Genomic DNA, 27,561 nt, shown 5'->3' on the forward strand with positions numbered 1-27,561 from the left:
GGTCATCAAGAGCCAAATAAAACAATGTGTCTCTCAGGACAAAGCGAGCGATGCTATCAGTCCACCTGACACCTCTGGCCTCATTAGCATCACACACACAAACAATGGCTCTACATGATCAGAACTGTTCAGTACAGGTCTACAGGGGGCCGTGCTGGGGTGGACCCTGCTCCAAAACAGGACACAGGACACATACGTTCACAGGGTTTAGGCACAAAGTACATCGAAAACACAAAGTTACAATTTGAGCTGGACTGAAAAGGAGGTCCACCAGCTGAATCAAAGGTAAGCCCTCATTTTATATTGTGGATTAATACGTAACCCCATACGTTTGGTTACCCCCCACTCGTGACTATGTGTTTATGCAGTTCAAATGATCTAATAACCTCCTTTATCACTGCAGGTTTGTGTGAGTGTTGAAACGCGCCATGAGGGTCCTGGTTTACGTGCTGTTTGTGAGTGGACTTCTGCTGGACTGTGCCACAACTCAGGAATCAAAAGCCACAATGCAGGATCTTAAAGAAGCAGCACGTAAATACAACAAAAGCTGTACACACGTTTTAAATGATTCTCTGTTGTTCATTGTTAATATACTAAAGTCGTTAGAAGGTGGTAAAGGCAGAAGCTGCAATATGAGCACAAGAACATAAAACAAACTCGTGATAATCCCAGTTTTGTGGAACAGTTTATGGGTTTAAAGCAGATCAAATCATTACTGTGTTGCTTTGTTGCGTAAATTGACTAATATTCTTCTTTTGCCCCATCAGAGAAGTTGGAGGAAGATATTGTGTGTGCAATGTGGGACTGTGACTGTGCCTTCAGGACGCAGGGCTGTTGTTGTGGGAACACGGAGTTGCAGTTTCTGCGAGACCAGGTCATAGAGACGTTCCAAAGCGTGTCCGGCAAAATCAACCAGCTCACAGAAGAGATCCTTGAAGTCATAGGTAAACTCATATAAAAGGCAAATAAACAGGTCAAAGTGGTGCGTGGCTTTGAGATCTCGCCACAAAAATAGATAAACAGTTTGCAGGAAATGCGTTTGTGAAGTGGTCTTGAAGTGATCATGGGCACACTTCCAGCTCCATCGACTTTGGCTCCAATTCACTTTACATTGGAAAATTGCCGCCTCTCTCTCTGTAACTCCTGCTGTCAGTCTTGTCAATTTTGGTCTTAAAATGTTCATATTAACCCACTCTACATGTTTTTATTTCACCATTTTGTCTGTAAATCAAGATATGAACATTAATAATAGTCAAATCAGGCGCTAACGTTAGCAACAGGTTTGATTGACAGCGTTGCTAAGCGTCTGCTCCCTGCTAAACCAGCGGTACGGCGAGGAAAGAGCGCTACCTTCAACAGCCTCGCTCCGGATTGGCTCTTTGGTTGCTATGATACTCGCGGTTGGATTTCCAAAAATGGAGCTCCAAATTGGTCGCTATACCCGCTAGCCTTGACGAGCTTCATTTGACTGGAGCCGAACGCACTTAGTCCACTTCTTTATACAGTCTATGGTTTGAAATAGTTTGAATGTTTTAGGATGATCTTGTTGTGATCTTTTTCCACTTTTTATAGTTACGTTATTTAATTCAGTTCTTCCTAATATTGCTGTGGCTTGCCTTCGGGACAGGTCCAGTAAACGTCGCCTTCACTGCCTTCTTGGGGGAAGACGTCAAATGCATTGGGCCATTTGAGCGAAATGTCTCTATCCCGTACAACGTCATACCCCTGAATGAAGGACATGGGTACAATTCTGTGCTGGGTAAGTGCGCTCATTATATTATAGTCCACTGAGCCGAAAGGTTGGCGGTTCGAATCCCACTCTCGACATAAACATCATCGGTTGCACGGTTAGATCCACTGGTTCACAGGCTGGCGGTGCGATTCCAGCTCCCACAGATGAATGCTGTCGTTGTGTCCTTGGGCAACACACTTAACCCGCCTCGTTCCCGGTGTCTGCGTACACCGGTGTATGAATATCTGCTATATTATTTTATTGAAAACTGCATTATTTATTATCAAGTAGGTGACCCGTTGTAGTGATGCGACCTTCGTGAATGAATCGGCTCTTTTGAACGGTTCCTTAATGTGAATGGTTGGAGCTGGATCGCAGTTTTTAAAAGAGCCGAGTCTTTTTCTTTCTAGTTTGTTTGCATTTTTATACTGAACACTGAACCGACACAAGCATCAGCAAAAAAATATATATTCGGCGTCGTAATAACAGTTGGTTTTAAAATTATTATTGTGTTATTTGCATAATTTGACATAGTAAACACACTCCCGCTCTCAATTTGACCCATTTTAAACAGATCTCAGCCTTGGTCATTCCTCTCTGTGATTAGTTTGTTGTTAAAATAAGTTCTCGTATTGGCTTCTGTCATATAAATAAATACAAAAAGAGCCAGCCTTTTGAACTGCTCTTTAAAATAAACTGATTCAAAAGATTCAGATCCCATAAAAGAGCCGAAAGCCCCATCACTAACCCATTGACTTGACCAAACTCATCAGATGTCCGAGGTTAATAGTTCATGAATATATAAGACAAAAGTATTAAATAGATGCATCAGAAATGAGATGGAGGAGAGGCTGAGGTGGCTTGTGATTTTGCTGCTGTGGTGGATTGGCTCACGAAGGATGAAAATAAGAGGGAGTATATTTATTTGATGGAGGGACATAGTGGTTGGCTGACCCTGGCCCATGAGCGATAAGAGTTAGAAATGCTTTACATGTCATGATCGTATTGTTGTGTGCTCCCTCAGGACTGTTCACAGCTCCAGTCTCGGGGGTGTACTCCTTCTCTCTGTCGGTGTACTGCAGAATGCAACGGGCCGGTCAGCACATGTACTACAAAGTGCAGCTGATGAGGAACGGCAGTCCGGAGGTGGCTATGTGGGAGGACAATGCACAGGACATGGAGGACAGCAGCTCTCACCGTGTGCTCCTGTCTCTGCAGCGGGGGGATCAGGTGTATGCAGAGCTGGTGCAGAACAGGACGCTTTGTGGCAACATCGAGGGGCTCAACAGCTTCTCTGGGTACCTCGTCTACCCCGTGGCAGCGTGATCTTTAACCTGTTACTAATGAGCCAAATGTGTCGTCATTTGTCTTTAGTTATTTTCATGTAATGTACTGACCTGCAGTAATCCGAGCTCTGGACTGACACAGAGCTTTTAGTTTTTCTTCTTGCTGTGATTATGCTGTGAAGAGCAGCTCAGTTATAGTGTATAACTGTATGAAAACATTTCAATCTGATCAAATTTCTTGTTTCACAATGATACACGTATGGATGTAAAAACAGGAGTAATAAAGGTGATTTCATTAGATCTCAGAGACTGTCTCTTTTACACTATAAACCATTGAAAGCAGCTTAGTCTAGTCAGTGGCACCACCTTGTGGCAGAAGAGAGAACACACTCCCAAAATAACAACTGGCGCAGTCATTTATCTGAACATCACAGAATGTGTTGTTTGTGCTGCAGAAGTGATGAATATGAAGAATGATGAACATTAGAGCTGCATGATACTAATCTGCAGAACACATGACCTCAGCATCATTATGAGACTTGTGTCCAGCATTAACTGAATGTCTCATACTCTTCTTCAACAGCTCATCCTTAAAAACTCTAAAAAATTAAAAAAAAAAAAAATTCTAAAAAAAAAAAAAAGTTTTAAAAATATGGAAGCCTGTTTCCGCCATGGGAAAAAAATAAAATAAAAGCCCCACAGAAAGTTAAGTAATTATTAGTTTAAAACTCGTAATTAGGAGTTTAAAACTCGTAATTAGGACTTTTAAAACTACTAATTATTAGTTTAAAACTCGTAATTAGGACTTTTAAAACTACTAATTATTAGTTTAAAACTCGTAATTAGGACTTTTAAAACTACTAATTAGGAGTTTTAAAGTCTTGATTGAGCTTGTAGCACATTGCAACTGAGTGTACAGAGCAGAGGAGACAGGGGGACTGTTGTGTTTATCACCTACGAACTTTTATAAATGAATAAATTAAGCTCCAGTAAAGTTTCTGGCGTCTTGAACAAATCAGTGGGCCCTGAGTGCTGTTCTGACCACTCCTGAGCTGTGCTCTGGGTCAGTGAGCGCTCGTCCTCCTGGTCTGAGCAGAGTTGAGCTGGTCACAACCCCTGCTGGTTTATTGAGGAAATGATTAAAATACCAAATACATTTAATCAAAATTGATAAGGTTCACATTTTGTAAATGTTACATTCCCCAAATTACGAATTTTAAACTCATAATTAGTAGTTTTAAAAGTCCTAATTACGAATTTTAAACTCCTAATTATGAGTTTAAAAACTAATAATTACAAATTACGATTATTTCGACTTTCTGTGGGCCTTTTATTTTATTTTTTTTCATGGCGGAAACGGGCTTTCCTAAAAAAAAATAGTCTAAAAAGTGTAACAAAAGTTTTTTAAAAGTTTTTTTTTTAAAGTAAAAAAAAAAAAAAAAAAAAAAAAAGTCGAAAAAGTCGAAAAAAAAGTCTTAAAAAGCCCCAGAGAATGTCTACAATTAGCATTACACACTCGGGGAATGTTGATGACATCAGCTGCAAAATATCAACTGAAATGACATTAGCCGATGGGGAAGTTGTTTGTTTGTGTCATGGGGCACTTATGTGTGTGCGTTAACTCAAACTTAGCCTACACTTTCTGTACAGTGATGCAGCAGCCATTTTGAAACTTTATTATTTTATTAACAATTTTGAAAGTGAAACTATTTTACACCCGAGTACATTTTATCTTTGTAACAAAATCCCCACCCCCAAACGCTGTAACCATGTGTGATCAATACTGCTGCTGTAATGAGTTTTCTTATCCATCTCTGGTGTTGTTGATGTAAAATATGAAATTCATGAAGGAGGACATAATATCTAATCTTTCCCTTGTACAGAGCTGTTAGCAGACTGAATCCAACTGTGAGGGCGGGCCAAGCCATCATTCAGTTTTTCTAAAGGGCTCTTATTACGCTATTTTGAATTTTTAAATAAAACAAAACACAACTCCAGGTATATTTTTGATGAGATAACAGTATTATAATGTGACTTAAAGCTCACAAGAGTCATGTGTGTAATATAAGACCTTTAATGCACAGGTAGGACACCAGGGGGGTAAAGAGAGAGACAGAGAAAGAGAGACACAGAGAGAGAGAGACACACACATAGAGACAGACAGACAGTGAGAGAGAGAGAAATAGAGCGAGAGCAAGAGACAGAGAGAAACAGAGAGAGAGACAGACAAAGAGAAAGACAGAGAGGGAAAGAGAGTGAAAGAGAGACACAGATACACAGAGAGAGACACACACATAGAGACAGACAGACAGTGAGAGAGAGAGAGAAAAAGAGCGAGAGCAAGAGACAGAGAGAAACAGAGAGAGACAGACAAAGAGAAATACAGAGAGGGACAGAGAGCGAGAGAGAGCAAGAGACAGAGACAGACAGAGAGCGAGACAGAGAGACACAGAGACAGGGAGACAGAAAGTGAGAGAAAGTGAGAGAGAGAGAGAGACAGAAAGTGAGAGACAGAGAGTGAGAAATAGAGACAAAAACAGAGAGACATAGAGACATAGAGAGAGAGACAGAAAGCGAGAGAGAGAGAGACAGAGAGAGAGATAGAAAGTGAGAGAGAGACAGAGAATGAGAAATAGAAAGAGAGAGGAAGACAGAGAGAGACTGAGAATGAAAGAGACAGATAGAGACACACAAAAAACAGGGAGAGAGACAGAGAGCGAGAGAGGGAAAGATACAGAGAGAGAGAGAGAGAGAGACAGAGCAAGAGAGGGAGAAAGAGAGAGAGAGAAAGAAAGACAGAGAGACAGAGAGCGAGAGAGAAAGAGACAGAGAGACAGAGAGCGAGACAGAGACACAGACATAGAGAGGGAGACAGAAAGCACGAGAGAGACAGAGAGAGAGAGAGAGAGAGAGAGAGAGAGAGACAGAGAGAGAGAGAGAGAGAGAGAGAAAGAGAGAGAGAGCGAGAGAAAGGAGCGACCTCAAATCAACTCATTAAAATGTTTAAACTGCTGATATAGCTGCAGAATACGGGGCATTTCAGCACAGATACTGGAGTCTGACATCCTCTCAGACAAAGTAAACTGTCAGTTCGATGAGATAACAAAGACCTCTTCATTTTACAGGTGCTGCTGAAAACATTTTTAAGGGTTTAGCCTCACCCCTGTTGCAGACCGTTTGCTAAACATACATTTACTAGTATAATGTCATCTCCCACTGGTCAAACACACAAGATTTGCTTAGCTGTGTATCTAGAGACGAGCTATAGGAATAGGAAACCTCCTATTTGTATTATGAATGCATTTATTTATTTATTCGTTTATACTTGATGTATTATTGTCTCAACACAATGCACAGACAAAACGCCAGTGATGTTGCACGTTTACGCCATACACGCATTACGTCATATTATCCAGATATTGTTCTACATCATTTATCCAGCAGAGGGCACTGTTGTCTAGTGTAATAAAATATCATTTCTGTACATCCTTTAAGTGAGAATGACAGGCTTTGACAGTTCCCTAATTTTGACTTAATTAGGTGGGATGAACCTGTTGTAAATGTAAATTACAGGTTTACACAAATCAGGAAGCAACTTGTGAAGAAAACTTGAAAAATATGTTGTAAATTACAGGAAGTAGAGAGCTCCAGAGAGTTCCATATTGATGACGTCACTGTAGGAAGAATTCAACCTAAAAAGTTTGGCACAATTTACACTTATAACAAACACATTTTCTGATACTTTAAACATAATTAAAAAAAAAAAAAAAAAAAAAAAAAAAGTTGTGTTTGTCAAATAATTATCTCTGTGACATCTAGCGGGCTACCTTCGGGTCACGTGACTCTGGCGTCTGGGTGGGTAAAAAAGGGCTCACTAAACTCTGATAAAACTTGATTTCTGTCATAAATAATGATCAGATTGAATTGGCACACAAATATTTATGGATTAATAATAACCATATAGGTTTTGGTCGAACTGAATCTCATGTAGAAAGGCTGGATTTTTTGTCTGAAATATGAAAATACTTGCTCTTTTTAACTGTTCAAGCTAAGGTAAGCGGCTAACGTTAGCAAGTTTACACAGCAACGGTTTATTTATGTGTGTTTTATTCATAATTAGCGACTATCAGTACTGCTACTTTTCAAGGTGCATTGTGGGAAACTTTGAGTGCACAACTTTTTAACTCAAAGGGCATTGGGACAGCAGTAAACATGTCGTGACCCCTAAATAGTGCCCCTTGTAGAGAATAGTGAGGACATTTGTACATGTGCAGATGGTTGCTAGGTAACAGTTATAGAATTCCCTAGCGTGATGTCATAATTTCCAACCAGGAAGTAAAAATTGAAAACTTTTTTTTTTTTTTTTAATTAAACATTATCATTACAAAATCCCATAGAGGTAATGACAAACAAACATGAGGAACACAGCGTCGGTAAGGCACAAAAAAGGAGCACACCATACCCAGACCACAAGACCAAAATCAAAACAAAAGGACCTGAGACAGCGAATACAACATTTTCTTGGCACAGACAGATTTAAGCAATTTCAGGCAGGAATATAATAGTTTAAATTTAGTCTTAAAATGTTAAAAGCAAGGGGTAGAGTCTCCATTTACAACAATGAATATGGTATCTAGCCAAATAGGAAAACAATATTCACAGTATCAATTACATTTCTGTCCACATCATTCACAAAACTGAAACCAAAAAATATTGCCAAACTGGGAAAAAAATTCTAACATTTATTTTTTGTGTGTGTGAAATCTTAAATATAATGATCTTAACTGTGTTTTTGTAAAATGAGCAGTCCGACCTATCATAGGCGCTTTTCTCACTAGAATCCACAACAATATTATGATTTTACATCTTAAGAGCAAAGAATTCCCGGTGCAGACGGCAGATACAGCTAAAAAGGTCAGAGTAAGTTTAGAGCGTATTTTCCAACTATAGTCACACTCAGGAAAAGTTGAGTTTATGAATCATCAGTTTTTTAGGTTTTTGGAAAAGAGGGGCTGTCAGACTGTAAAAATCTTCTGCAATAGACCAAAGCACATCACTGGTAAAAGGCAGTGGAAGGATGGGAGTGACAGCGGTATACAGCGGATACAGTACCTGCGGAGACTGGAGCCGAGGAAGAGGAGAGAGAATAATAGCCAATTCAGTGGAGGATACAAGTTGTGTGAAGACCAAGCACTGAGCTATAAGACAGTGTACAGAACTCACTATGGTGTACAAGAACAATGTTGTGCTCCCAGGTCCCATAGCCAAGAAACTCTGAAAAGGTGTTTGTATGGGGGCTGGATAGGGAGCCGTACAGCGTCGTGGGACTCCAGGAGTGCAGGCTTCAACAGAGAAGTGACAAGGATTAGGATGAACAAGATAAATGTGGTTTAAAACATGTAACGGGGGAAAAAGATGAAAGTTGAATGATTGTGAGTGTATAGAGCAGGTGTGATGGTTAAGTTAATATTGACAATAGTAGAAGACGACATATTTAGATTGGATTCTTGAGATTTTCCCACACCTGCTGTCGGGGAACACAAATAGAGGTCGCATAAGGCAACAGCGCTCTGTGTAAGTGTATGAAAAGATGAGATTTAGTCTTACGGTTTCATTACAGACCATGGTGGCACAATGCACACATTAGGAAACAAAGCCTGGTTTTCCTGGCACATTATCAGGAAACTGCAATCAATATGAGCATTCGTGGTCTAGTTTAGGTGTTGATTAGGTGTTGAGTGAGTGTTACTGAAAAACTGTTGACTAATGCTTGTGATTGTTGTTTGAAAGATACATTTTTAACAGTACAAAGTAAATTATACCTTGAGTAACAGAGCTTCAGACAAAGCAGTGCCCCCAGTTAGCCTTAACCCCCAAAGGAATGTTAATGACATCACTGTTGCAAAGTATCCATAAATAACCTCTTGCCTCTAGGACAAGATGACACATTTTACATCCTTAAAGAGCAGCATATGAAGTAAGTGACCATGATGGGGCAGTGGAGTGCAGCTCTGTTGTGTTCACATGTCATATGTCCCCAGTGGTGTGCACCAGCAAAAAATTCAAAACTAATTATTTTATTATATCAATTTAATCACAATGTTGTATTTTTTAGATCTGAAATTCTCTCAAAAATAAAATAAATATGACTATCCTATCAGATGTGCTGTTATTTTGGGGGTTACATGTTCATGAAATGCCTTCTCTTTCCTTGGTCCTTTTTTCTGCAAGCTGCTGGCCTCAGCTTTAAAACTGACCAATCAGATTGTGCCTTTGCAGTTGACTGACAGGCAGACCCCAGCTGTGTGTCCAGCGCTGGCCTGGCCCTGTCCTATTAGCACTACACACGACACACGACAACCATGCATATGGCGGTTTTGGCATCTATAGGCCTGCAGATATATAGTTATATAGTTATATCTGTAAGTGTGGGCAGCTGGTCCTGGTCCCGAGGCCATGGTCCGGTATGTTCTTCATAACAGAGCTCTATAATACAAACTGATGCACATATATGAAGTAGAGAATACACTATTACACAGTGTAGTGTTAACAGTTTACAGCCTACACTGAAGTACAGAGTTATTGTGGGGAATAGGCTAAAATACTGCCCTCTTTGTGGTGGGTTGGAGAGGGCAAGGTGTAACACATTTATCACGGGACGGCAACTTGGAGCAAAGTGTGACTGCTACTGTTAGAGAGTCAAAAGGCTCGTGTGTGCTCCAAGGAAACTGGAATGGTTTTGTCCCAAAGACTACGTGGATTTGTATTTCTACTGGGTTTTAATCAAGTATTGCTATCTCCTAAAAGGCACAAGAGGCATACAGCAGAGCACTGCAGTATTAGGAAGCAGCTGATTTTGACAGAAAGCTAAATCTGCAAAATAGTTCAAGATGCTCAACTCTACGTATCACTGAAAGAAACAGGACGACTTGTGAGTCACTGTTTTTCACCCATTCTATACCTGTGGTCTTCAACATGACTCATGTCTTTAAGTGCTTTTTTGTGGTTTGGGATTCCCTAATGTCCCATGGAGGCCTGTCAACAGGTATTTGAAGGCTCGGGGCAAGAAGCCTCACATGGGCCTTCCTCTAGTATCAATAACTCTCCTGGTCCCATGTAACTAATAGAAACCTTGCAGCCTATGTAAACAATGATGGTACTTGTGTGTTTACAAAAGGTGTTTTTTCTATTTCTAAGCTAATGCTAAACTAAACTGAATTGAATTAATAATGTTAACACCTCAACGTGCCATTGAATGTATTTTCATCAAGTCAATTATTTTTAAGTGAATTTATGTTAGTCTTTAGCTTAGAGATAAAAACAACTACTTTTATAAGCATTCACTATGATATACCTCTTATATATTGCACTTTTGAGGTTTTGTGAAAAGGCTCTATATTGGTTAGACAGCGCGTTCATGTAAAAAAAAAAAAAAAAGTAATTCCACCAGAACTAAAATGCTAACACAGCGTTGTGCTCAAAAGCTAAAGTCAAATTTGTGAAAAGCAGCAATTCTTCCCAATGGTCAAGCAAAAACATTTTAAGATTAATATTAAAAATGTGTTCTGGTCTTTTTAGAGCACGATCGGGCGTTTTTCCACAGCAGGTAGTGTTCCTTGTTGTTCTGCTCTCACAACTCGTTCTCCTGCCCTCTCACTCCCACCCGCTCCTGTACTTGTACTTCAATCTGACTCAAGGTGAGAGGGGCTGGAAGTCATTCAGAAGTTCGTAGAAATCACCCAGACCTTTCCTCATACACTCCAGTAACAACCACTTACTCAGGTGTCCCCTATTCTTACAAATGAACCAAACCAAATTAAAAAAACCTCACAGCGCGGGAAGGCAATCAACATAGGGACAAGCGTAGTGAATGCTAACCAGCGCGCACTCACCAATGTACAAGGAACAGCTCTAAACCTTTGTTGCCTCTCCCTTTGGTGCGCCTCTGTATACAGTAAATCATCATTGACCAGGCGGCCGGCTACAGATGAGTGCTATAATGAGTTTACTGACACAACCTCGCCGGATTTGAGGAGTCATCAACTTGCAAATTGCTTTGTGCCGCTAACGTTCATTTAGGAATATGCTGTGTCAGGTGTGCTTGAGTCGACTGGTAAGGATTTATGCTATACAAGGGGATACGCGCAGATACAAACCACATTTTTCACAACAGTGGCAAACGCTACTGTATCAAGTGCATTTGTTGTAGTACTTTATACGCGCGACTGCAAAAATGGAATAGACGGATCACAAACACTGCCAAAGAGCTGGGAGTTTAACAGCTTCATTCAAAAACTTTAGTTATGGCTTAATGCGTCTAGGGGAAGTGAAGATATTGTGTTGATACATGTCAATAATTTCTGTTATAGGCATAGTCTGTATAAAGTATTAGAGCAGAGTTTGACCGCAAGTATCATAGCAACCAAAGAGCCGATCTGAAGCCAGGCTGTTGAATGTAACGCCCCTTAATTGTCCATTAAAACCTGCTGCCAAAACTACCAGGAGCGACATCGAGGAAAGAAAGGCCCAGATTTGGCTATTATTAACCCTCAGTGTGCATAGCGGTCACTGCAGTGGACAGCTACTAAAACATAACTTTCTCTTTAATGCATTGGTTCATGTGGTGGAGCTGCATGTCAGCCTCTAGAGTGCTCTCTGCTGCCACACTCCATTGAGGTCAATTTAGTGGTCAGTTGGTGTAACTGCAAGTAAATTTCCTCTGGTTTTCTTATTCCGGCCTAAACATTGGGCCTAAACAGTGTTGAAATTTCCCCCCAAAAATGTTGAAATGTTTTTCAAAGCAGAAAAAGAAACATGTGTTTGTATATTTACAACAGAACACAAGTTAATTCATTTTTTACAGGCAGTTCACAATGTTGTTTCATGTCCTGAGAAGAATAAAAACATCTTGACCAAGGCTTTCATAATTCATGCATCAGAGGGTTAATGTTCACATCTTGATTTATGGACAAAATAAAGAAGTAAAAACACCAAGATCATGTAGAGCGGGTTAATACCAGAGTTTGAGCCAGATGATCACTTCCTATTTGGAACGCGGCGGCTAACAGGTTCGCTATTTCCATTTATACATACAGTCTATGGTCATAGGTCTAAACATAACTTGAGAGAGGCCAGTAACTTAATAATCCTGTAGTGTTCTGGGGTAAAGAAACACACCAGTTTCTTCTTGTTGTTTATTTTCTGAACATAAGGGCTACCGTAGGCCATAACCCACACCAAAACAAGAGCGAAACAACAGAAGTCTCTACTCATTAGAGCCAGTCTCCAAAACAGACCAGTAGCTGACGAATAGAAACCTCAGCTTGTCGGCATAGCAACCAAGTGTCACGTACAAAAGCAGTTACATTAACAACAAAACATAACAGTTACAAGGACAAACAAAAAGGTGTCAACTCTGGACTAAATACAAAATACTGGATCATTACAATATTAAAGGAACACTGTGTAACTCGGTGTAACTTGGTGCACAGTTTTCCACCTACGAGTCTAGACGTCAATGTTTTGTCTAGAGCACATGTGTCAAACTCGAGGCCCGCGGGTCAAATGTGGCCCTTCACATCCTTTTATTTGGCCCTCGACAGGGTAAATTAAAAGGTATAATGGTCTTAAAATGTAATTTTATCAGGAGATACACAGTTACACAGTCATATTTTTGTATCAAGGCAAATGCATAGGCAATATTTGTAACTTGAATATGAAGAAACAGTTAATTAACAAGTTAAAAAATGTGTTAGATTTATTTTACATCTGGCCCTTTGAGAGCAGCCATTTTGCTGATGTGGCCCTCTGTGAAAATGTGTTTGGTCTAGAGTATTGCACGGTATATAAGATTAAACATAGCTATGAACTACAGGTGTATATATTCTGAAAAATAAACAAACAAACAAACAAAAAAAACAAAACTTGAAAAACATATATTCTTAACATTCTGAGCATGGTTATGTCTCCACGGATATGACATGTAAAGCAGCCTGATGATGTTCCGTGGTTAACTCCGTGGAGATAGATAAGTTTAATGTACTGTGGAATATTTCAGGCAATGCAATAACATTTCCATAGAGATGAGCAGGTGGCAGACCCTCCACCAGATCATATTTAAACTGCAAACATCTGCACCCGTCACACGCCTCAACGCTGAACAAAATGTATCAGAAATATTGCCAGATTTATGTATTTTTGATTTTTATTTTGTTCAAGTCTTGTACTTCACATATCCTCACTATTTTGTTGATGTGCACCTTGCAGTACTTCCATATATTTGATTTAAAGCCAGTTTGTGGTTATGCCCGGTGCCAGTTCCAATTTGCTACAATAACTTCTTGGATTTGAGGGGCCATTTTATACAGAGACAACTGCTGTAGGACGGGCTCTTGATGAAAGGGCACTTAGATGGCATCGACCACGCACTCCACACTGAAGCGATACCGTCTTTAACACTGTAAATCACAACGCTCAAATGAGAAGTGAACAAGGCTGGCCCGTTTCCAAATGTCCCCCAACCTCCTTCACTGCTGCTCTGAAGAATGACACAATTCTCCAGCACAACACCTGCGTTTCTTTACCCCATTCGCCTTTCACACTCTTGGGTTTGTAATAGCACTTTTCTTTATAGAGTTGTATTTTATTAACCTCATGTTCGTCTATAAGTCTTTTAAATGATGTCCGTGTAATCCCTCAGTCACTCAGATATGATTCATAGCAAAAGAGAAATTCGATGTCGCTTGGACGAAAGTTTTAGAGCAAAGAAGTTTTTCGCCGATCATTCAAGCCGCTTCACACGACCTTAAATCTATCTGAAGGGAGAAGCTAACCACACTGAAACTAACGCACCTATTTATTTACAGAGAATGTACCAACATTATCGCAAAAGAGCAGCTCAGGACCCCAATCTGCTGTTAATCTCCATCTCAAAGCAACTAACCACTCCTGTGAAGATAGTGAGGTACATATCTTAGCCAAAGAAAAGAAATGGTTTAAGAGCGGAGTTGTGTTGTATTTTGAATGAAAAAGAGAACAAAACTGTCCCTCTGTATAAATAAAGATGAATAAATATGTTACATGCCAGTTAGTCCAGGGGTGGTGGCACGCAACGAAAAGATGTTGAGCCGGGCGTAGAACAAAAACAATAGTGCGGAGACGTGGTCAGTAAATTTATTCTTACCAAAAGCGAATACAAATGAAACAACTAGATAATACAAAAAGAAAATACAAAATAACTAAGATGCTGCAGCGGAGGACTCACTGGTCGCTGATGTAGTGCGCTGCTCGAGGCTTTTATTCCAGAGTTGATTGCTGGACCGCTCAAGGTGCAGCTCAACCAGTGGGTGGATGTAGGTGGGTGGATCTGCGCAAATGGAGGCAAGACTAATCTAATCTAATCTAATCTAAGGCTAAACAGGACTAGTCTGTAACAAAATAAATAAATAAAGTTAACAAGGTAATTTTGGTAAGAAAGACAATCCATTTTTGAGTAGAAATGGGGGCTTTATCTCCTATTTATAGATACATCTTCAGACCTAAATCAAAACAAGGAAAACCGTAGTGCTAACCAGTATGCTAATAGATGTGAGAGCACCTATTAGGGGCCTATTATGCAAGGTATGACTCAGTTCACACTTGTTATAGTTAATCAGATTGAGCTAACAAATAGAAACTGTAAACTAAAGGTGTATTAGTTTCAGTATACTTAGCTCCTCCCTTCAGATCGATATAAGGCAGCGAACATTAGCAATCTGACCAGAGCTGAAGAAGCGGCTTGAATGACCAGCCAAACGTCTTCACTCCAAAACTTTTGTCCAGTTGATAGAAATGTATTTTTTCTTTTGCTATCTTTTAAATGAAAGTCTCTGTGTTGACCTCTTGGGAGCTTCTGTCAGTTTTGTTCCATGTGAAAAATGATTTGGTTCAATCTAAAAGTTCTACATGAGTGTTCCCATCATCCATCCAAGTGACTACGAGTTTCAAACAGGAACAAATACACACTGGAAGTTAAATGCTCCATTCTTCAGACCTGTGGAAAAAAAACAATAGAAGTACTGTCAGGTTATTAAGTAAAGAAAGTAGGTTATAATTTCAATCCAGCACTGCATCATCGACATCAGAGGGGAGATGGCATTTATAGATCACAAGTCCCTTTGACTAGCACAGCCCATAGTCTGGTGTCTCAGCTGGTTCTTCTCCTGCTTTAGTGGAGTGACTATAAACTCAAATCTCAAAGCTGTCTCCTCAGAATTACGCAACATTTCTGGGTGAACAAATTTTCCAAACAGTTGAAGTACTGAGGATCCGCCCCCGACAACACTGGATTCCAAGAGTTGATCATCTCCACTGGCCTGATTTGATACTAGGGGGACAGCGGTCTGATTTCTCTGTTCTAATCAGTGTTGTTTTTGGCATATTTTAGCCCCGCCCCGGTGAGAGCAGAGCTGTGATTAATGGACAGCTCCAAAAGAAAAGTCCTGGTGGGCCGCCGAGTGCACAGGCAATCAGCCAATCTCTGGATTTATTTTGTTTTGTTATTCAGCCTGTGATGGAGCGTCTGGAGTGACATTACCACAATCTCCCAGCACCAATGATTTTAAAACAACCTCACTTTTCTTTTATACAACAGAGAATGGATTTTAGTGAGAAACGATACCATATTGTGTTAAATGTATTCAACAAAAATAACACTGGCTCTGAGGTAATTAACAATGCTGCTAACAATGGAGTAAAATACCTCATTTAACAGAGTCTGGTCTTCGTAGCGGGCTTGCCTCTCCACAGATCTTACCTGTAATTTAGCGTATTATGTCACCTGCAATTTAATGACAATAACATTCTAGCAAAGCAATATGTGAAGCCTGGTTGAAGTTGGGTTTGGGGTCTTCAGGTTCCTAGAGGCAGGTCTGTCAACAGAAAGTTGGAGACCTGGGGCAAGAAGCCTCACATGGGAACCCCTCTAGTTTAAATTAATAGGAGGAGGGTCCAGTTCTGGGCCCCTAAGACCCTCAGGCCCGGACAATATTTGTCTGCAACATTCAGGAACAGACTTCACACACATATGGTAAAGATCTTAAAATTCTTTCTTCTACTTCTTCTTCTTTTTTTTTTTCATTTTTTGAATGTGGACAAACAAAAAGAAACACTCACCTCTCACATTCACACCCTCTCACCCACAGCCTGGTCTGATATATATATATATATATATATATATATATATATATATATATATATATATATATATATATATATATATATATATATATATATATATATATATATATATATATATATATATATATATATATATATATATATATATATATATAAGGTGTCTTAGTGAACCCAGAACAGATGGGATGGTATTAAAATTTAGACTTACGATTATTTTGACCAATAAGGTTTACAATTTAAAAAAAAGTCACTTAAACATCACCAAACAATTTGCAGGTGTCTGAGTGATCACATTAATTGTTTTTTTTTACTGCAAGTGAAATTAACAATGAATGAATAATAAATATGTCAATTATATAACTCTTGACTATTAAAAAAACACATGAACCAACCTGAGAAAGGCTCCAGAAAAAGGATACAATAAGGACATGCTGGCATCGCAGCCATCAACTGTGTAAAATGCTTTGTAGCTAGCGCTGATGTAGCGATAGCAAAGTCTACACAAACGCGCACCATGATTCATGCAAAGCCAAACTAACACAAACTAGATTCAATAGTTTATTTCAGACGGTATGTTACTTATGATGGATATTTTCGGCTCAAGTTTGTCAAACAATGTAGGGATGGCTGCATTTAAGTTTGTGTTTGCCGTCAGAACCACAACTTTTTTTCGGCAGGCTTTACAAATTGATAGCTGATCATCTTGGTCTTGTTTTTCAAAGCCATAATAATTCCACACATCAGACTTCACCTCCTTTAGTGGAGGATATAAATGTGTGATGTCATCCGGGTCCAGATCCACTGCCCATGAGCCATGACGGTGACTGAGGTGAAGAACCATCCCCAGTTCAGACGAGGCACAAACGCTAACAAGTTTCATTGCTGTGATAGAGGGCCCCCTTGTGGACAAACACCAGAACTAACATCCAAACATTGTATTGAAACCGGAAACATGAGGCTGTCTGGCGCCGTAAAGGCGATGATAATTGTGTGTGATGATCACGATTATTAAAAAATGCCAGGAACGATTGCAGTCTTTTTTTATCACAATTAAAGATGTTATTGTATATCGTCCCATCCCTAGTCCCCAGTCCACATCAATGCAAAAGTATTTTTTTTAAGCTTGTCCCTGGTTTTTTGAGTCCAACTTGTTCGACTTGGTTCCCAGATGTTTTTCCATCTGTCTCTCATCTTGTTCATAAAGTTTTTCCGAGTGTATGACAGAAATCAGTTCATTAAGACATTTTTCAAAGACCAGCCTGTTGGTGCTTTCCGGTCTTTTAATGTAAAGCTCCCTCTCTATGACGAGACCAAAAAGATATTTCCCTTATGTAACAGACTCATATCACTAACCCTAACCTGCCTGGCAACTCCAGACTCATTCTCTCTGTATTTTTTTAAACTAATTGATATCAGCCTGGTCCCCACGTCCTCCATTGTGTCTCAAGCCCGGTCAAATGCGATTGTCCAATTAGATCCATTTTTTTCAGTGACACATGTGAAATGAAGGAGCTCATTGGTCACCGATGATTTAAAAATAAAATCAAATTGATCTCAAATTAAATTAACAGAGTTTAGTGTTTCGCTCATTGATCCATTTGTCAATCAAACTCCTTTGTAAACGAGGAGATTCAGTGATGACCAGACTCACATCTTCATAAAGTATTGAAGAAGTGTGTTTTCTGGATCCCAGGCAAAACCCTAAACTTAAGTGAATTACAAAACTGACCAAAAACTGAACATCAATGGGAGTGAACCTCTCCTTCACTGGTTCTTCTCGAGATTTCTTTCTACCCTTGAGGTTTTAGGGTTTGTGCAGAGAAGGGTGCAAAGACAGAAGATGCCCTGGGACAGTTATGAATCTTATATCAACAGTTTTGTGAAGCAGCTGTGGTTGTGAGTTTGGGCTACACAAAAATAAAATGAAAAGATTTGAATTGAATTGAAAAGAGGTAGTACTTTCTCCTATTCAGGTTCTATACTGAAAGTGCACAGGACAGGTTTGTTGATTCTTTGAGTTAATTGGGCGGGATAAACAAGTTGTAAATGTAAATTATAGTTTTACATCAATCAAGAAGCAGTTTGTGAAGAAAAATTGAAAAACAGGAAGTGGAAAATCCCATATTGATGATGTAACGTAATGTAATGAATTTTATACAAAAGTTTGACACAATTTTCAAAAGAAACACATTTTTCTGAATCAGGAAAATAAAGGTGATTTCTTATTATTTTACTTGTCAAATAATAATTTCAGTCTACATTAGAGTCATGATTTCCAACCAGGAAGTAAAATTTGAAATCTAAAAAAAATGGCCAAACTAGAGGAAAAAACTGTAAAGTAAGTTTTTTGTAAAATCTGATATAATGATCTTCACTTTAACCTACAGGCACTTTAAGTCAAAGAGAACACTTCCATTCGTACCATTCCTAGTATTTTGTATCCCTAAAAGCATGAATGTAATTGTAATTGTAACACACATGTTACTCTGGATGAGTTAAATCAGATCAGAGTCATGGTTCTTCATATATTTTATCGGTCCACAGCCAACGCTCCAGCTCAAGTGTTTTGAGTTAAGATGCGAACATTGACTGTGGAAAAATCTCCTCTTCTAAATGATGCACTGAAGCCCCCCCCTCCCCCTGCACCCAACACATCACTCGTGCACATTATATTGCACTTTATCTCCGAGGGCCAGTGCAAAGAATCTAATCTTTTCTATCTTTAAATAAACGTAATGTGATAAAATAACAACATCCACAGGGGAAATGTCCACAGTGTTTTCCTGTGTGGAGCTGCCTCTGAGGGCTTTATATACACACACACACACAGACACACGCACACACACACACACACACACACATCTGCCTCCTACACTCAACCCTTGCATTTGTGTGTGTGTGTGTGTGCTAAACACCATTACTGCACTTTGTCAACTGTGAAGTGGCAGGTTAATAAGAGTAACAGTGTGCCCACCTCAGCTATTCACATCAGGAATGCACATGCACACACACACAACACACACATACACGCGCACACACGTGTGCTCATGCACACAGACACATGCCTAAGTACACCTAACACGCACGTGTGCACACGCACATGCACACACGGCACACATGGCACACACAGACATGCACTGATGGAGAGAGGGGAGACCAATAAAGACCAGGTTAACATCTTGGTTACTGTTAACAAGATAAACTACAACTACTACTAGTACTACAAGTGAGGGGTCATGGTTAATAGAGAATACATGGTTAATAGAGATACATTGTGTAGTTCTTTGTGTGTTTCTTTTGGTTAAACAGTAAATAGACATATTTATATGGAGCACTCTTGTGCCATCATTGGTTCATGAAAAGTGCTTTTATACCATTGATCCATTTCTCTATTCACACATTCACAGACCGGTTTATGTTACACAAATAAAGGTTGTTGTAAGGTCATGTGTGGTTGAAGCCCATCTCAGCTTCAGCTTCAATATAAAAGAATATTGACTTTCGAATGGATCTATTTATCTACAACTCCCTGTATATTCTGCCACTTTTAATGACTAATCTGAAATACTGTAATCTTCTTTTGTGTTGGTCTGGAGAATCACATAATTGAAAACAACTCGATGATTTACAAGCAACATGCAGAGCTCTGGATGGAAAAACTATAATAAACAGTCACTCAGCTGGTAGGGTATTTGTCCACTGATCTGAAGATTGGCAGTGCGATTCCAGCCAGATGAATACTATTGTTGTGTCCTTGGGAAAGAAACTCCTCGCCACCTCGCCCCCAGTGTCTGTGTGTACTGGTGTATGAATGTGTGTGTGAATGTGTGTGTGAAAGTGTGTGTGAATGTGTGAGTGAATGTGTGAGTGGTTCCTTGATGTAAAGCGCTTTGAGCTACATAAATGTGAGACTGATTTACCGTACTAAAATAAAAGCACGTTTTTAGGTTGTGTTTATTGCACTGAAAAACTTTAAAAACATGCATCTTCACAAACCTGACTCTTGGCCAGGAGGAGGGCTGTTGTTCCTTTGGCTATAATCTTCCACAGTATGGCATAAAACATATTCATCTCCACGCAGAATATTCTAAAGTGTGGCTTTAATGGTAAAAGGTCACATTTTAATATATCACTTTTCCACCTTCAAGGCACTCAGAGCGCTTTATATCGAGGAACCACTCACACACACATTCATACACCAGTGAACGCAGACACAAACCACTGTTAAACTCTGTCATTTTATTTTTGATTAGCCTCCTTCCTCATATTAAACTATTGCTCAAAAGTGCATCAATGCTCCCACATCCACCATTGCTTTGACAGCTTTGAGGTTTTTGTTATGTCCATCCTGAGCGGAGGCTGAAATAGAGAGAGCAGAAGCCACAGGTGCAGCGCAGCCATGTGGGCTGTGGGGTCAAAGGTCACTCACACATTACAGGTGCATCAGGCTGGGCAGTGGAGCAGCAGAGGTTCACAGCACCGAGGAGGATGGCCTGTACCTCTGTGCCTGACCCCGCTGTCCACATGGTCACCCTCATTTCTACTAACATCTGGGACTTTTCTGACAATTATTTTCATATTTGACCCAATGAATATTATAAGTTAAAAGCAGGTTTAGCGTGTTATAGTTTGGTTTTGTCGAGTTGTGCTATAATCAGTAAATCCACAGAACAGGCAGTGGGCACGAGCTGAATGTCACTGACGACATGTGAACCACTTTATAAATGAGGAGAAAACTTGAGGACGACTCTTCTGCTTTCACAAAAGTACCATTTCCGTCACTCTCTTTCTCTGGTGACTCTGTTGACTTCCCTGGGCTCAGTTTGGGGGTGATTAGAGACATTTGTCCTGCTGGTGCTGGTATGAGCTCAGATCACAGAAGGTGAGGAGCTCTGCGGAGAGAGGCTGTTCCTTTGTGTGTCTCAGTGTGTGTGTGTGTGTGTGTGTGTGTGTGTGCGTGTATATAGAGGGCGCTGCGTGGGCAGAGAGTGTCAGTGTGAAGCATCAGGATAATAATGAAGGTGGTCGACTGAGGGAGGAGACGGAGGGGAGGTCAAGCAGAGCTGTACAGATACTGTGCATTGTAGTGTTTTTATCCCTGCACATTTTAGCAACATTTACTTTAAGTCATTCTATCATTTCAATTGCGGTGTTTGAAAGCAAGATTTTTGTTTTATTTGTTTTACTCTTAAACCTTGCGTTGAATACTGTGTGTTACATCATTGAGGTGAACGTGTTTTTCAGTAAGAATGCGACACATACTTATTTTAAAATGTCTAAACTGGAACCTGCTTTTTTGGTCACACGGCACAGCTCTTCATCTTCAGGTTGTAATACATCTTTTCAGTGACGGTAAGCATCTTTTAGTGACGCATTCTACCTTCCTGTAAACATAACGGTATATCTTTTTATGACCTTGTACAGACAGTATGCAAAATGTACTGTAAAAACTACCTTGAAATGTCTGTAACTTCATTCATCCGATCAGATAAACTTCTTTCAGCTCTCTACTTTTGTCTGCAGTCTCTTCCTTCACAATTACAGTGTTCAAAATAATAGACAAAATATAGTGGTTGCAGCTTCACAGCAAAAATGTGTTGGATTTGAGTCCTGAGAAAAGTGGGGCCTTGAGTGCAATATTCTCTGCATCGACCAACATGCACAGAAACTATTCCTCCAGTAGTCCTCCTGAAGTCTCGAGATTTAGAAATGGGTCCCTGGGTCCTGCACTCACGCACAACTCCTGACAGAACGTCCCATATTGAGGGATGTGTCAAATGCAGATGGTACATTTCCCTTAGAGAACTACATATATCTTAACCTATGATTATAAATAGTAATAATCCATCACACCGGCTCACACATACGCAAATAGGGGACATTTGCACATAAGATGCATGCTGCTTTCATATGCAGTTTGAGCATATGGGCCCTCCTCCTCCTCCGCTGACTCCAGGACAATAGACAATGGAAACACAGGGATGACTTATAGACCTGTACAGAGTTATGTCCAGCCCATGCGCACAGTGTGAGGCTCATCTGGCTCTGTTTCATCTTGTAATTTCACACAATGCAACAGCAGTGTGGACGCCGTGGTCATAATGAGACGTGTGCAAAATGTACGTACGTATGAGGCCAACCCAAGAGTATTTACACTTGTTTGAGTCTATGTACAAGCAGACAGACTGGCGTTAAGTCAACTTTTACTTCTCCAGACACCCAGAGCCTCCTGTTTCTTTGTACAGAGGACTTCTTATGACAACACTTACTCCATAACAATAAGTAAAATACCAGAGTGTATGTATCACAAAGCACATTCTCCACTGAAATCAGCCAGAGAGTCTCTTCTGCCTGAGGTGAAATAAAATACCCGTGAACGCGCACGATCATAAATATAAAGACATTTTTCCTCTTTTGATATTTTTCTTATGTATGAACCTTCCGAGACCCTGGCTGAGTTGAAGTTGGCCACCGATGAATAAAAAAAATGACTTTCTAATGGTCTGAAAAGTATCGAAACAATCCCATTTGACAAAAACCCAACTGGAGATTGAAGCCGACTTCCAAACAAGTGAACCCGACAAACAGGAAATAGCTAGGAGTTTGGAAAAGAGACGCGCAATGGTCCAAATCGCATCAGGACTCACGCTACATTTACTATGGAGCTGAGCAAAATGATGGAGGTGGAAACGGTCAGAGGGCTACACTTCTGCTCTGGTCTTAAAACAAAGCTAATCCAGTTTTGATGTAATTTGACAATATAATGACTCTCCTTCTCCTTTTGAACCGCACGAGTCTGAAGACCTGAGGGGCGTTTTTTCTAATAATAGTTGTGCAATTTGTAAAGTTTCTTGAACAATGTAAAAATAGCCAATAAAGCCAAACAGAGCTGGAAGACTCAAAGGAAAATATTTCGGCGAGTCGGTCCCTTGTTATTTCGTGCCCTCGTAGACTTAATTAGTTTTTGCTTTTATGACACCTGCAAGCACGAGGGGCTCAGAGCAACGGCATTTCAACGTAATAACTATTTTGTGTGTGTTTTTAGGGACGCAGCAAACCCCTAATGTTACAAGTAACTTTAGCTAAAGATTTAAAGCCACTATTTTGACATTATAGGTTTAATTTGGTGTTTTTTTTTTTTTTTTGTGAACTACTACTAAGGTTTCAATGAGTTTATGAATCAGTTTTAAGACAACTCATGCATGATATTCAAAGGTTTTTTCACACCCTACAAATGCGCTCTGGGGACGATAGAAAAATCGTCATTCATAATAAACGGCATAATAACGAGTTGGTTAAAGCAAACCTATTCTGCAAAAACTGACGATTTCAGAGCTTTGAACCATGTTATAGTTGTTTCTCCTTCTCATTTATCCTCTCAAAGTTATATTTGGAGTGACTTGTGCATGTCTGAGCAATCTTTAATCGCTTATTTTCAAAACGCCATATTATCCCTGGTTTCTTCGCCACTGCCATACGCCCACTGCTCTGTATAGACCTGCCATGATTACACATTTTGAAGTTTGATATATCCGTGAAGTAAATATAGACAATAAGCGATAATATTGAAATACATTTATGGCACTGACACAAAAACCTTAAAGTAGAATTATTCCCAAAACACTATTCTAGATGCACCATATGGTTTAAAAACACAAGCTGTAAAAATGCATAGCAGAGTGTAAGTTTATATCTAAAATTTGTTATTTATTCAACCCTCTAAAGCTCAGATCTTAACAAAAAACAGAAAAATAACTAAATGTTCTCCCTTAGACTAGAAAAAAAGTCCCCATGATAAATATTGACCCTCTAAAATTATTATTCCAATTTCATTTTCTTAATCGTTGACACATGTAGGATTCTGCAGTGTTATGTTGGTACAAATGAAAAAATATCTAGCGTGATCTGCAGCTTTCCGTAGGAGGCGCCGACAGGTCCACGGCTCTTTGTTGTGATGACGTTTACACCGACGTCAGCTCCCACTGGACACTGCAATTTTCTAATGCAGAAGTCAGCGGGCTTGTTGCTTTTATTAAGTCGTTTTAGATTAATATTGCTATTTAAATATGTAAATTATAACATAATGAGCCACAGGTGTTATAGATTACAACTATAGAGCACACACAAGCACGATAGGTCTCCTTTAAGTACTCCTAACCCATTAATGAAGTAATTACTAGGCCTGACTCATTCTTGTTCATGCTGTGAGGTTATAAATATTACTATAAAGTGCATTCGTTATGTGCATGTGCATCTATAGGTGACTGAATAACAGAGAAAGACGTGCATTTGTTAAAGTGAAACTCGAGTGAAGAATCCCATCTGGAGCTGTCCATGGTGCTGGTGATTGACTTCACGAGGACGGCATCATACACAGTGTAAAGGAGCCTCATTTCTTCAAAGAGGGACAGAAATGAGAAGTTGAAAGGCTGGCTGCTGCCCTGATGACTCTGTGCTCTTAAGTGCAAATATACAGCAGATGGACAGGCAGGACGAATACTCTTTGTCTAATTGTCTCATGGAGGGCTGTGCCCCTCAGAGCTCAGAGGAATGGACCCTGATTATAATACAACGCTCATGGAGGCATGTAGTTCTGCACATGGGTCACAGTCAGTACAGAGAGCACTGTACACTTCATATGCACCACCTGCCGAATGCATCCAGACACAGCTCCTTCACAAAGAACTCACCAATGTTTGAATTTTACAGGCTGGAACATTTTATTCTAATATAATAAAATGTACATAGTAATTTATGTAAAAAATCTAACTAAATCTTATAGGTTCCGATGGCAGGTCCATCATCTGCTTGTCTCCATGGGGGTGTTATTGCTTGCTCTGACATGTCATTAGTGCCATATGAACAATCTCATGCTGTGGGACTCAGGGACTGGCCTGTGTATTAGTCCTGATGTAGTTCTGGTGTGAACATGGGGAATAAGCATGTCAGTTTTTTTGCAGCTAAAACCTGGACCAGTCTTCCTGAAGATGTGAGACAGGCCTCTACTTTGACAATGATTAAATCCAGGGTCCAAACGGCTGTGCATACGATTGAAAGGTTTTTATTCTCTTCTCTTCTCTTTTAATGTTAATTTTATGATGATTATTTTTGTTTTGCTTTGTTGTGTTGGGATTTTAATGTCTTTCTTATTCTGTAAAGCACTTTGAATTACTTTGTGTACCAGTTCTGCTATGCATAAACCTGCCTTGCCTTCCCTTAATGCCATAGGAAAAAAAAAAAAAGTCTGTGCAATATTAACTACCCCCCGTCACAGTTTGACATGGGGAGAATCAGGCCACTGTAGCTTTCATTTTGACTCTTTGTGCCTAATGCTGACGGATGTTTGGATTGGGTAGATTTGGTCTGAGCGGGTTCCACGTTTAATTCATTTTTAATTAACTATTGGATTTATATAGCGTCTTTCGATATACCCAAAGTGCTTTACAGTGTATTATTCATTCACTCCACTCTGCGTTTGTAAGCTATAGTAGTCACAGCTGCCCTGGGGTAGACTGACAGAAATGAGGCTGCTAATCTGCACCACTGGCCCCTCCGACCACCACCGACACTCACCCACGCACCGCATTCATACTATGTGGGTGAAGTGTTTTGCTAAAGGACTCGACAACAGTTTTTGCCACTAACGCCCCACTGTGGTACCTGATATTCCCAACGATCTCCCATCCAAGTCCTAACCAGGTCCAGCCCTTCGTAGCTTCTGAGATCTGGCTTTGACCGTAACTTTCCCGATGTGCAGCAGCAAAGCAGAGTGCAGATTGTAAAATATCCCAAGAAAAATAAGTCAACAACACCAGCGGTTTTGTTGAACTAACTGATCTCACCACTTTCACAAACAAACCAGTCAGCATGGACTGTTCTTCAGAAAATTGTAGTCGCTCAAATGTGATGAATCATGTTTCTGTCCAAGGTGATTACTTTTAGATGAAAATGTACAAAGTGAAATTCTCACCAAAAGAGCTGTGTGCTTTTCATGTGAACAAAATATGATCTGGGCCATTCATGAACAAACTGATTGTGTCGAGTGAAACCTTGACACACTCTACATGCCTGGAGGTTTACTGCAGTGGACTTGATAGTTTCAGAAAAAAAAGTGTGCTGTTAGTTTTACCACACAGCATTGGACTCTATATGTGCGTACTATTTGTGTTTGTAGCATCATAGCAGGCGTACCCTATCACTTTTATAAAACTGCACACTGTATTTAGACGCCAAACACCACTATCGACTCTCCCCCTACCAGCCCTTCACAACCTAATTAACATTTCATGACTCTTGGTCGTATTGTATGTCCTAATGAAGTTTTTTTTTCTGCCGTATCATTTTGCGTCATGCATGGAAGACTACAGAGTCCCCAAACACTATCAAACCGCATTACATTAAGCCCCCCCAGCGAGTTAAGCCGGAAGCAATGATGTTGAATGGGAAGCCAAAGACGGGCAGATCACTTATGAAATTATTTATGAACATTCTCCACACGAGAGGGAGGGGTGGAGGCTGGGGTAGGTCCATTACGAAGTTTGATCCCAGTCAATAAAGTGAATTTGTTTTCTAATGGGACAGGGGGTGGGCCAGCTGATTCATAAAGAGACCAGTGGGGCCTGCTAAAACATTTGGACTCGGTCAATGCAAGAATCGATAATGAAGGAGTGAGGGGAGCGAGGGAGGCTTGGGATTCATGTGTCTGTTGCTCATGGTTGTAGAAGGGAGCACTTTTGTCTTATAGATATGAAATAACTTAACATCTATGACATATTTCCAATAATAAATGTGATCAGTAATGTTTATATTTTGTTATTGTCTTCCCATTGCATCTGCTTGTCTATTCTAAACCCATAATCCACTAAGCTGATGATGCACTGGTCCCAACGCATTTTTAAAACAGACCTATTGTGCTTGTGTCTGCTCTGTAATTAAAATCTATGACACCCGTGGATCATTATGTTCTAATTTACACATTTTAAATCGGAATATTCATCTAAAATGCCGTTAAAAGAGACAAACCTGCTGACTTCCGCGTTAGACGTCATCACAACAAAGAGCCGTGCAGCTGTCGGTTCCTTCTATGAATAGCTGTAGATCACGTTACCGAGTAGTATTTTGGTAGAAAATGACAACGCAATGCTGTCAAATCCTAAGAGTATCACCGATTAAGAAAATAAAATTGAAGTAACCAAAAAAAACCGAAGTAAAGACGTTACAGTGGGTTTATGCCGGTGGCAGTGAAAGTGGGGATTGATCGACAATATGGCGTCTTGAAAATAAGCGATTAAAGATGTAAGATTCACTCCAAATACAAGTTCAGGGGGTCGATAAGAAAGAAACAACTTCACTGCCTGGACAAAAAAA

The 27,561-nt window shown here is 39.9% G+C and overlaps 1 protein-coding gene across 1 annotated transcript; it reads left to right on the forward strand.

Annotated features, from left to right (window-relative positions):
• The first annotated feature begins 428 nt into the window (after positions 1-428).
• Positions 429-3,058, forward strand: LOC117377258 (cerebellin-3). The gene is made up of 4 exons (XM_033973671.1): positions 429-531; positions 768-944; positions 1,628-1,759; positions 2,757-3,058. The coding sequence occupies exons 1-4, from the start codon at positions 429-431 to the stop codon at positions 3,056-3,058; spliced, it is 714 nt and encodes a 237-aa protein (XP_033829562.1).
• Positions 3,059-27,561: the final 24,503 nt, after the last annotated feature.

The sequence above is a fragment of the Periophthalmus magnuspinnatus genome, chromosome 1, assembly GCF_009829125.3.
Source record: "Periophthalmus magnuspinnatus isolate fPerMag1 chromosome 1, fPerMag1.2.pri, whole genome shotgun sequence".
In the NCBI taxonomy this organism is placed as follows: domain Eukaryota; kingdom Metazoa; phylum Chordata; class Actinopteri; order Gobiiformes; family Gobiidae; genus Periophthalmus; species Periophthalmus magnuspinnatus.